The sequence below is a fragment of the Amblyomma americanum genome, chromosome 3 (genome assembly GCF_052857255.1).
Source record: "Amblyomma americanum isolate KBUSLIRL-KWMA chromosome 3, ASM5285725v1, whole genome shotgun sequence".
NCBI classification, from domain to species: Eukaryota; Metazoa; Arthropoda; class Arachnida; order Ixodida; family Ixodidae; genus Amblyomma; species Amblyomma americanum.
In genome coordinates, this window is record NC_135499.1 from 4,311,118 (window position 1) to 4,323,826 (window position 12,709).

General features: G+C 46.8%; 1 protein-coding gene across 4 annotated transcripts in view; it reads left to right on the plus strand.

Annotated features, from left to right (window-relative positions):
- The window catches only part of Vps50 (vacuolar protein sorting 50), a 262,379-nt gene that overhangs the window by 119,942 nt on the left and 129,728 nt on the right, over window positions 1-12,709 (plus strand). For all 4 annotated transcript variants that reach the window (XM_077657052.1, XM_077657054.1, XM_077657053.1 and 1 more), the window contains one exon: window positions 8,176-8,266. In XM_077657052.1, coding sequence (XP_077513178.1) covers window positions 8,176-8,266 — 91 coding nt within the window. The remainder of the gene's footprint in view (window positions 1-8,175; window positions 8,267-12,709) is intronic.

The following is a 12,709-nucleotide window of genomic DNA, read 5'->3' on the forward strand; positions in this document are numbered from 1 at the left end:
ATTATCGGACTGTAGAGTATTGTTGAGAAGCCGCGATCAGATTGAACGGGAACTGGTGGAAGCCTATTACATCAGAAAAAAAGGAGATAACTGCATCAGTGATTCGTCTGTAATGCTTCGCCGATCTGAAACGGTTTTCTTAGATAGATTTCTGTAATCGCCTACCTTTCGATTTCTTTTGGTGTTTTCTGTTACCCACGTGCTTGTGATTCGCACAGTGGCGCTTGGGTAGGCGAAAGTATATTAACGGTCTACGTCAAATAAAGCCTGTTGATAGTAAGCGCTCGTCCCTGTCTACTTCTATGTCCGTGTGTTTTGTTGCGCCCCTGTGTCCTCCTGAAAAAAAAAATGTTCCTAGTTCCATGGCATGCACGGTCAGACGCCGCGAGGATGAGCCAGTAAAGGCTTTCACCTTAATACAGCAGCAGTGCCCTGTCGTTGGGCAGCTTGGAGGGAGAATGGATGCTCCTTGAGGTTGTTTTCCTTTGCGGTCATGGCCCCTTCCTACCATCCACTCCCATCAGCAGCCAGGAGTGGAGATGTCTTTCTTTTCAAGAACTTATCTTGCTGCATGATGAATTGTAGTGCTAAGACCTCGGAAAAATCATGAGCCGGGCACCCTTCCAGTAATGTTCCTAGTTCCATGGCATGCACGGTCAGACGCCGCGAGGATGAGCCAGTAAAGGCTTTCACCTTAATACAGCAGCAGTGCCCTGTCGTTGGGCAGCTTGGAGGGAGAATGGATGCTCCTTGAGGTTGTTTTCCTTTGCGGTCGTGGCCCCTTCTTACCATCCACTCCCATCAGCAGCCAGGAGTGGAGATGTCTTTCTCTTCAAGAACTTATCTTGCTGCATGATGAATTGTAGTGCTAAGACCTCGGAAAAATCATGAGCCGGGCACCCTTCCAGTAATGTTCCTAGTTCCATGGCATGCACGGTCAGACGCCGCGAGGATGAGCCAGTAAAGGCTTTCACCTTAATACAGCAGCAGTGCCCTGTCGTTGGGCAGCTTGGAGGGAGAATGGATGCTCCTTGAGGTTGTTTTCATTTGCGGTCGTGGCCCCTTCTTACCATCCACTCCCATCAGCAGCCAGGAGTGGAGATGTCTTTCTCTTCAAGAACTTATCTTGCTGCATGATGAATTGTAGTGCTAAGACCTCGGAAAAATCATGAGCCGGGCATCCTTCCAGTAATGTTCCTAGTTCCATGGCATGCACGGTCAGACGCCGCGAGGATGAGCCAGTAAAGGCTTTCACCTTAATACAGCAGCAGTGCCCTGTCGTTGGGCAGCTTGGAGGGAGAATGGATGCTCCTTGAGGTTGTTTTCCTTTGCGGTCGTGGCCCCTTCTTACCATCCACTCCCATCAGCAGCCAGGAGTGGAGATGTCTTTCTCTTCAAGAACTTATCTTGCTGCATGATGAATTGTAGTGCTAAGACCTCGGAAAAATCATGAGCCGGGCACTCTTCCAGTAATGTTCCTAGTTCCATGGCATGCACGGTCAGACGCCGCGAGGATGAGCCAGTAAAGGCTTTCACCTTAATACAGCAGCAGTGCCCTGTCGTTGGGCAGCTTGGAGGGAGAATGGATGCTCCTTGAGGTTGTTTTCATTTGCGGTCGTGGCCCCTTCTTACCATCCACTCCCATCAGCAGCCAGGAGTGGAGATGTCTTTCTCTTCAAGAACTTATCTTGCTGCATGATGAATTGTAGTGCTAAGACCTCGGAAAAATCATGAGCCGGGCACCCTTCCAGTAATGTTCCTAGTTCCATGGCATGCACGGTCAGACGCCGCGAGGATGAGCCAGTAAAGGCTTTCACCTTAATACAGCAGCAGTGCCCTGTCGTTGGGCAGCTTGGAGGGAGAATGGATGCTCCTTGAGGTTGTTTTCATTTGCGGTCGTGGCCCCTTCTTACCATCCACTCCCATCAGCAGCCAGGAGTGGAGATGTCTTTCTCTTCAAGAACTTATCTTGCTGCATGATGAATTGTAGCGCTAAGACCTCGGAAAAATCATGAGCCGGGCACCCTTCCAGTAATGTTCCTAGTTCCATGGCATGCACGGTCAGACGCCGCGAGGATGAGCCAGTAAAGGCTTTCACCTTAATACAGCAGCAGTGCCCTGTCGTTGGGCAGCTTGGAGGGAGAATGGATGCTCCTTGAGGTTGTTTTCATTTGCGGTCGTGGCCCCTTCTTACCATCCACTGCCATCAGCAGCCAGGAGTGGAGATGTCTTTCTCTTCAAGAACTTATCTTGCTGCATGATGAATTGTAGCGCTAAGACCTCGGAAAAATCATGAGCCGGGCACCCTTCCAGTAATGTTCCTAGTTCCATGGCATGCACGGTCAGACGCCGCGAGGATGAGCCAGTAAAGGCTTTCACCTTAATACAGCAGCAGTGCCCTGTCATTGGGCAGCTTGGAGGGAGAATGGATGCTCCTTGAGGTTGTTTTCATTTGCGGTCGTGGCCCCTTCTTACCATCCACTCCCATCAGCAGCCAGGAGTGGAGATGTCTTTCTCTTCAAGAACTTATCTTGCTGCATGATGAATTGTAGCGCTAAGACCTCGGAAAAATCATGAGCCGGGCACCCTTCCAGTAATGTTCCTAGTTCCATGGCATGCACGGTCAGACGCCGCGAGGATGAGCCAGTAAAGGCTTTCACCTTAATACAGCAGCAGTGCCCTGTCGTTGGGCAGCTTGGAGGGAGAATGGATGCTCCTTGAGGTTGTTTTCCTTTGCGGTCATGGCCCCTTCCTACCATCCACTCCCAGCAGCAGCCAGGAGTGGAGATGTCTTTCTCTTCAAGAACTTATCTTGCTGCATGATGAATTGTAGCGCTAAGACCTCGGAAAAATCATGAGCCGGGCACCCTTCCAGTAATGTTCCTAGTTCCATGGCATGCACGGTCAGACGCCGCGAGGATGAGCCAGTAAAGGCTTTCACCTTAATACAGCAGCAGTGCCCCGTCGTTGGGCAGCTTGGAGGGAGAATGGATGCTCCTTGAGGTTGTTTTCATTTGCGGTCGTGGCCCCTTCTTACCATCCACTCCCATCAGCAGCCAGGAGGGGAGATGTCTTTCTCTTCAAGAACTTATCTTGCTGCATGATGAATTGTAGTGCTAAGACCTCGGAAAAATCATGAGCCGGGCACCCTTCCAGTACTGCTCCTAGTTCCATGGCATGCACGGTCAGACGCCGCGAGGATGAGCCAGTAAGGGCTTTCACCTTAATACAGCAGCAGTGCCCTGTCGTTGGGCAGCTTGGAGGGAGAATGGATGCTCCTTGAGGTTGTTTTCCTTTGCGGTCGTGGCCCCTTCCTACCATCCACTCCCAGCAGCAGCCAGGAGTGGAGATGTCTTTCTCTTCAAGAACTTATCTTGCTGCATGATGAATTGTAGCGCTAAGACCTCGGAAAAATCATGAGTGCACACCCAGGCTCGCTCACAAAGGTTTAGTCAACCAGTGGACTCACTCAGACTTATTTAAGCTCTCAATTCATTTGGACTCGCTGCGGCTCACAACTCATCCATGTCAGCCACTCGTTATGACTCGTGACCCATCTGGGCTCCCTCGCTCAGCCACTCGTTATGGCTTGTGACCCATCTGGGTCCCCTCCTTCATTTCAACTCACGACTCATCTTGGGTCAACCACTCCTTATGACTCACAACCTATTTGGGCTCCCTTGCTCATTTCAACTTACGGCTCATTTGGACTCGCTCATTAAACTCGTGACTCATCTGGGGTCAGCCACTCATTATGACTCATGGCCCATCTGGGCTGCCTCACTCATTGCTCATCACTCATTTGGACTCACTCATTCAGTTCAAAGAAAAACTGGTAATGGCGCAAGAAACGGGGACACAGAAGGCACACAAAAGACAGGACTGACGCCAACTTACAACTGGGGTTTATTGCACCTAGCCTGCCTTTTATACCACAACCAAGCCATATCAACAAATGCGTAAAGGTTGTACATATCAAATGGCAATTCATGCGAACACTGGCAACAAAGTAACGCTGATCACTACAGAATCTAATCTACACAGAGCTTGGGAAGCCAACTTCTTTTCTGGCCAGCAGAAATAATAACAACATCATCCAAGGGGCATGACAAGTCCACACTATCAAATTATGAAACGCGTGAAGAAGGCGAAAAAGAGCACGAATTGAACAACAATGAGATAAAACCACATGAAAAAAGATGACATTAATGAGGGATGAAGTCTGAAGATACAGCGCCTAGCGTCAAGTGATAAAAACTGAATATCATTCCTGTAAAAAACAGTCGTCTTAGCGTCTAAAAAACTAAAAATTGTAAAACACCGAAAGAAAGGACGAAACAAGAGCACAAAACCAAGGGAAATGTGCAAACTACAAAAAACCTTCTATAAAAGACGTCTCGGCACTGCTAAGAATAATGGAAGGCCTGCTAACGCATTTGTTTCCAGCTTTTTTGATGAAATATGCCTCAACAATCTCTCTCTCAGTATTTATCTTTTCCACTCTTCAAAAATCTAGTTTTGTCGAATTCGGGACGGCACTTAGAACAGCTATTGCAGTGGTCAACGAGGAAGCTCCTTTCGTTGTTGCGCAAGTTTCGGGAATGTTCACTTGCACGCCCATTAAAACAACGACCTGTTTGCCCGATGTAAACGAGGCCACAGCTAAGCGGTATCTCATAAACCACTTGTGTCCTGCATTGCGTGAACTTTTTTTGGTGTTTTATGGTGCAAGCCGGCCGCTTTTCTCTGTTGGTCATGGCACAAAGTCTTGAAAGCTTACAAGGCGTGGTGAATACAACCTGAACATTGTGTCTGCTCGCTATTTTCTTAATATTATGTGACACCTTGTGAATATACGGTATTACTGTTACTGATGAATGCGAAACCGGCTCCCTGATGCGAGTGAGTTGCTTAAGTTTCTGCATGGATGCTCAGTAACAGTAATACCGTATATTCACAAGGTGTCGCATAATATTAAGAAAATAGCGAGCAGACACAATGTTCAGGTTGTATTCACCGCGCCTTGTAAGCTTTCAAGACTTTGTGCCATGACCAACAGAGAAAAGCGGCCGGCTTGCACCATAAAACACGAAAAAAAAAAGTTCACGCAATGCAGGACACAAGTGATTTATGAGATACCGCTTAGCTGTGGCCTCGTTTACATCGGGCAAACATGTCGTTGTTTTAATGAGCGTGCAAGTGAACATTCCCGAAACTTGCGCAACAACGAAAGGAGCTTCCTCGTTGACCACTGCAATAGCTGTTCTAAGTGCCGTCCCGAATTCGACAAAACTAGATTTTTGAAGAGTGGAAAAGATAAATACTGAGAGAGAGATTGTTGAGGCATATTTCATCAAAAAAGCTGGAAACAAATGCGTTAGCAGGCCTTCCATTATTCTTAGCAGTGCCGAGACGTCTTTTATAGAAGGTTTTTTGTAGTTTGCAGATTTCCCTTGGTTTTGTGCTCTTGTTTCGTCCTTTCTTTCGGTGTTTTACAATTTTTAGTTTTTTAGACGCTAAGACGACTGTTTTTTACAGGAATGATATTCAGTTTTTATCACTTGACGCTAGGCGCTGTATCTTCAGACTTCATCCCTCATTAATGTCATCTTTTTTCATGTGGTTTTATCTCATTGTCGTTCAATTCGTGCTCTTTTTCGCCTTCTTCACGCGTTTCATAAATTGATAGTGTGGACTTGTCATGCCCCTTGGATGATGTTGTTATTATTTCTGCTGGCCAGAAAAGAAGTTGGCCTCCCAAGCTCTGTGTAGATTAGATTCTGTAGTGATCAGCGTTACTTTGTTGCCAGTGTTCGCATGAATTGCCGTTTGATATGTACAACGTTTACGCATTTGTTGATATGGCTTGGTTGTGGTATAAAAGGCAGGCTAGGTGCAATAAACCCCAGCTGTAAGTTGGCGTCAGTCCTGTCTTTTGTGTGCCTTCTGTGTCCCCGTTTCTTGCGCCATTACCAGTTTTTCTTTCAACATGAACCAACTCGCCCAAACTAGAGTTTTACTTCATTCAGTTCATAACTCATCTTGGGATAGCCACTCGTTATGACTCGTGATCCATGTGGCCTTCCTCATTTCAACTTGCAACTTACCTGGACTCATTCAATTTGCTCAACTCATGGCTCATCTTGGGTCAGCCACTTGTTATCGCATTTTCTTCTTTAAAAACTGCTTAGAAAGATCCATGACTCATGACCCGTCTAGGCTTCCTCACACATTTCAGCTCTTGACTCATCTGGACTCATTCATTCGACTCGTGACCCCTCTGGGTGCACTCACCTATTCAACTCGCGACTCATGTAGGCTCACTCACTCGCTACACTTTGTACTCGCTACACACATGGGATCACAACACATGCCTCAGAACGAAGGTGCGTCGTGTCAAGAAATGAGACCTGCTGAAATTCCATACGTGCACAAAGCCTTGCATAATGTTAAAAAGGTTGCCATGAGATATAGTGTCAGAGTTTTCTGCGCCCAAGAAAATGTCGCTTGTGCCCTTATCTCCTCAAATATGAGCACAAAAGGAATGCAGTGTCAAGCACCAGAGTATGCTCACCAGGTGTCTGTTGTATACGCTCTCCTCCTGTCATGTGCAATGGCCTGCATCGGCTACACTGACCAGCGTATTAACGGTCGCTTAAGACAGCACCACACTTTGCTGCAACCAGATAACACATCTAATCTACCTAGGTATTGCAACCAATGTAAAGGCTGTATCCCCCTCTTCAATATAGTCAGATTCATTGATGGCATGAAAACACAGAACGAGAAATCCTTTAAGCACCTAACCATTGATATTCAATAGCGATGTGCAAAATTTTGCATGAAATGTCATAATTGATTAAAATAGCAAAATCTATACGCCAAGAATTCTCATGTAAACACCCAAAGGACCACAATGTCAATTTCTGTCTCGAAGGAGCAAATGGAGGCAAAAAGTATTACGTTATTACTGGTGGCAATCTACCTGCACAAAAATGATCGACAACATGCTATCCCACTGTTTCATGAAACATTGTTTACTGTGTTCATTATATGGTGCATAGACCATCTTACTTGTTACAGGAAGGACCCTGAATTCACCTGAAACTGCGAAATTACCACAAGCTGCAGCACGCACTGAAAAAACAACAGAAAAAACTGGTGCCAAATCAGATAACACACAGCAAGAAAGACTGGACAGTCTTTCTTGCTATGTGTTGTCTGGTTTGGTGCCAGTTTTTTCTGTTGATATGCACCAACTAGCCCCCCCAACATGTTCAGCACTGAGGAAATGTGATTTTACTCTGTATGCAGCTGTGTGCAAAGCGTCTGAAAAGGGTTAAAATCAAGAAGTTAAGCACGGAATACGTCAGCGACAGCGCGGTCAGGTATACTGCAAGTGCATAGAGTTTCATGAACGGGACATAGTCTGTCATGTGCAAGATATCAGCGTTTGCAATATCAAATGTTTTTTGTGTGAAGAAGATGGGCATTAGCCCAGCCGCACTGCCATCTCTCCGAGCTAGACCCTGCTGTGCCTGACCGACACCGGACCACCGCTGCTTCACCGCTGCTTTCATCGTCCCCAGTGTCACCAAATAAACCACACTTACGTTTGTTGTTGTTTTTTTTTTTGGCATTCTTTTTTCTTACGCGCATATGTTCCTGACTCTGTTGTGGCAGTTTCCACCAACTGAAATTTAGTTGTTTTTCCAGTGTCATCCTGTCTACTCCTTCTTGTGAAGGGCGTCCTTTCCTTTTCTGCTGGTTTCTTTTTGCAAAAGTTATGTTTTGTTTCAGCTCATAAAAAGTTTAAGAACAAACTTAGGGTGCTGGTATGGTGCATCCATCCTTGTCCACTTCCAGAAGACAGCAGATCACTGCAAGATCAAAACTGAACGGAGTGAGAGGGACAAGGACAAGCGCCCATCCTGTGGGTGGTTTCTTTCATGCTCACTTGGCCATGCCTGTAGGACCAAACCAGAGATGTTCGGTACACAGGACCAGCAGAAAACGTGTGTCTATTTCTACTCAGCTGCTCAGAGGACAGGTTAGAGATAAAGATGTAGAAAAGAAAGCTGCCAACCACATCCGAGCCCCGGAGGGTGGTGCTCCACACAGCCAAGGACAGGTTGTAAAGGAGAGCAGGACACAATCGTCTCCTTTTTGTTGCAGGAGCTGTATGGAGGAGCTGCGCATGTTCCTGGAGAATGAGAGCTGGGAACTGGTGCCCGTGAAGCCGTCCTTCTCCATCCTCCAGCTGCAGGTAGGCCATTTTGGTGAAAGGTCCATGGACTGCTGTGCGCGCTTTGCCACTTGGCAGCTACGAGTGGTGCACTTGAGCTGCAGCTGCTTGCCTCTCCCCTGTCCCCAAGATGTGGCCCTGGGAGGAATTGTGCCAAGGAGTAATTACTCATTGGGAACTTGACAGCTGAAGCATCCTTCGTACTGATGCTGTTTTAAGGGCTCACCAGCTGCAAGGCAGCTTCAGAGCCTGTAAAAGAATGGATGAAGATCCAGGAAAGGAAACGTGGTTGAAATGTCCACATTTAGTCATATTTTTTTTAGGGGCATACAGAAACACTCATTATAAAGGGCAATTTTTCAGGATTTGTTTGTAAAAAAGTGAAAGTATTAATATAAAAATTTTCCACAACATTTCTTCTCTTTAAAAATTGAACAAAACCCGATGGAAATTCGACCAGATTTAGGCACACTGGGGCTTAATTAGGCAGGGCAATAGCTAGGGTGTTTTGATAGGGGGACCTCCAAAGGTTTCATTCTGTTCATCATGAACCAACTAGCCCGCCAGAACGTCCTTCTTCATTCAGTAAACACTCATTAACAGCCACTCGGTGGGTCTTGTCACATACAGCCACGGACACCCACTGAGAACTCAACATCTTCACAGAGCTCAACTCTCCATCCCTCTCAGCAACTGAAAAGGGATAACATATTGTTGGGTGACAACTCAAGCACTTTGTATGATTGCTCCGAACACAGCCAGCAACATAAAAGCTTTCAATCCCGTGAATAACCCTTGTGCATAAAGCGCTGCTATCGCTTTACTAACAAAAGGGAAAATATTTCTTAACAAAGGAGTGTCAGTAGAGTCAAAGCAAAACTAAAAATAAAAACTACGTTCTAATCAGTGCAAAAGCACGGTTTTGTACTGTGTAGAAAGCGACGATGAGCGGGCAGTGCCACGTGGCGGAGCGCTCGCACTAGGCCAGCTGCAAACACACAAGGGAACAGACAACAGATGATTTTGCTCAGGCTTGGTACACATTGTATTAGTGCTTATGCATTTAAATAATAAATCCAATAGCAATGACAAACAGAACAACAAACAACACCCAATTTTGTACACTATGCAGCCACTTCGCCTCTTCAGCATAGTTGCACTTTCGCCGTGGTTGCACCTCGGCCGTGGTCGCATCGACCTTGAGGCATTTCCTAGCAACTGATGCAGCTGGTGGGCGTTGCTGCTCGGCGCGCTATCTCACATGATGTCACCCCACCGTTGCGCTCATCGTGGAGCAGACGCCGGTCGCCTCGCCTCGCATGCGCAGTAGAGGGAGACGGGCTGTGTCAGTGTGTATATACATACGGTTCAGTAGTGGGAGGCGAGCCGCAGCGTTTGTTCGGTATCGCGTCAGCGTCTCGTCTACCGGCGTCGTCGCTCGGAGCCCGCAGGAGAGGGCGACCAAACACATGAGGGCATACGAACTGGCATCTCCAGACGGGGGTGGGGAGGTATTGTGGGCAAAGCCCCTCAATTATCCCCTGTCCGTAGCTAATCGTCCCATTCAGCGGCGACAGGAGACTTATGCAGGGGCAAGGGTGACAATAGCAAGGGTATAGAAGGGGCGCTGCTGCCTTCGCAGAAACAAGCCGCGGCTTTTGGTCACCACCAATCCCCACCTACGAGGTATTTCTGGCGCCGACGCTGAGATCTGGCCTTGCCAGATATCTGCTTCTCCCTGCGTCGCCTCGCTCTAAGCGCCGAATTTTCGCCTCTGGCGATGCCAGTAGCCGAGGCGCTGACGCGACGCTGAAGAAACTCTGCCTTGTGCTTCGGCCAATATAGAGAACTGACCATTGAAGCGTATTCATTGGGATCAATAAAGATGCAACCATTGCTTAACCATGTGTCTTTCTCCAAGCATAGAGATTAGCCAAGTAAATCATCAGTAGCATTACATCGCTTAACCATAGCGAAGCCTGAGCGTAGTCATGGCCTGTCGCTCTCGCTACCTACCAGGTTTAACGAGAGCTAAACCACAGCCAATTTTTTCCCACCCCAGAACCCTAACAACAGCAAATGAAGCGTCTCTGAATAGGATCATGTCATCGGGAAAAAAGTTTCGAGGAAGGTAATTTCCTTGCTTCAAAGAGCTACAGAAGCCTTGCTAACATGTGGCGGCCTTCCTTTTTAATTAAGAAGGCCTCTAGTATTTCCCTGCCAACTGATCGCAATTCTTGCCAAGAATCTTAAATGCCCCTTAGCACCAGCTCACACTTGCATTCTTTGCACTGGGGTGGCAGATTGGAGCCACCTTAGCCGTTTCTCGTGTTCCCATGCCCTGTCATTCACACAGCGGCCCATCTGGCCAACGTAGACCCTGCCACGCATTGGGAATTTCGTACACCACACCGACCGCGCAGGGAACGCCATGCCTCAGGGGTTTCTTCTTTTGCCCACTCAGCTTTTTTGGCACGACAGGCAGCTCATACCTGCTTGAAGCTAAGCGCTGCTCGGTGCATATAGGGGACCACTTGTGGTCACCTAGTTGCCAGCTTGGCTTTGGTGTCTCTCTTGTCTTTCGTTTTTGAAGGAGGGTCTCTGCTACTCCACCAATGACAGAATTCAAGAAGCCAACCATCTGAAGCCTCGCGCTCTGATTAGAGAAGTTAGCCTTTACCATGTGAGCGCAAGACTTAAGCAAGGCAGATTCTAGGCAGTGAGAAGCGATAGCCCCTTATTGCAGTCTTGAAAAGCAATCATGCTCGAGGCCTTACAACCTCGAGCATACCAGAAGCTTGGAAGAATGCTAACATTATCTTAATTCGTAAAAAGGTAGACAAAAGTTATAGACTGATCACCTTACTGTCTGTTGCCTACAAGGTATTTACTAAGGTAGTCGCAAAGAGAATCAGGACAACGTAAGACTTCAATCAACTAAATGATCAGGCAGGCTTTCATAAAGGATATTTGACAATAGACCATATTCACACTATCAATCAGGTGATAGAGAAATGTGCAGAATATTGTCGCATAGTGGTGACTGCAGTCCGGCGAGCAGGAAAGCAGCGAGTATGGCTTCCAAGCGAAAGTCCTTATTTGGACTGACTTGCGCCTGCAAAGAACTGATGACTCGGCGGCAGCATAGGAACAAGGGTGCCCGGCGGTTGTTGAACAGAATTCCTGCCGCTCTCAGCTGCACTCAATTTAAAGCTGACGGCGAACTTTCGCGATACGCATTCAAAGTTACCACAACATTCCGGAAAAATGTAGAATTGGCTCCTCCTGGATGCGATCAATGAGATAAGTCTTGCAGCGAGACTATAGCACAGCAGGGGACAAGGGCACACGAAGAAGAAACGAACAACTAGAGCGCAAACTTCCAACAAATTTTATTTCACACATACATCACATTTATATACCAAAGACATGCTATCACTTGTGCTAAGAGTATTGATGCCTCAGAAACTATAGTTCTTTATCACACAAAACTATAGACTGAGTGGTCATGTCGTTGCTTTTACCTGTCACAACGGTCTTCTCAAGATATGGTTTGCGTGCTTTCGATTCGCATGGAAGAATGTGGTTGACAAGCGAGCTCCCTTTCCCATTCTTTACATTACTTGCATGCTCCATTGATGGCTTATTTTGACATCGCCCTGTTTGGCCTATGTAATGACCCCCGCATGATAAAAGCATCTTGTATATGACACCTTGTATATGACAGGGGAGAGTTATTACTCGAATTCGCGGATAGAAATAATTTACGGATCATGAATACCTTCTTCCGCAAACGAGAAAACAGGAAGTGGACCTGGAAGAGCCCCAATGTTGAAACTTAATATAAAATCGACTTCATACTATGCGCTGAAACTGGCATCATTCAGGATGTGGCCGCCCTCGGAAAGGTGCGTTGTAGCGACCACAGAATGATAAGGTCTAGAATTAGCTTAGACTTGAAGAGGGAACGGAAGAAGCTAGTGAAGAGGAAGTCCATTAACGAGTTAGCCGTAAGAGGGAAAGCACAGGAGTTTAGGATAGCGCTGCAAAACAGATATTCGGCTTTAACTGAGGAAGACGATCTTGATGTTCATACAATGAACGATAATCTCACATCAATAATTACGGAGTGCGCAGTAGAAGTAGGTGGTAGGACAGTTCGGCAGGATACCGGGAAGCTATCTCAGGTGACGAAAGATCTGATTAAGAAACGCCAAAGCATGAGGGCGTCTAACTCTACCGACAGAATAGAACTAACAGAGCTATCAAAGTTAATAAATAAGCGCAAGGTAGCCGACATAAAGAAGTTTAATATGGAGAGAATCGAGCATGCTCTAAAGAACGGAGATAGCCTAAAAGCAGGGAAGGGGAAACTAGGCATAGGTAAAAACCAGATGTATGCATTAAGAGACAAGCAGGGCAATGTCATTAGCAATATAGATAAGATAGTTAACGTAGCCGAAG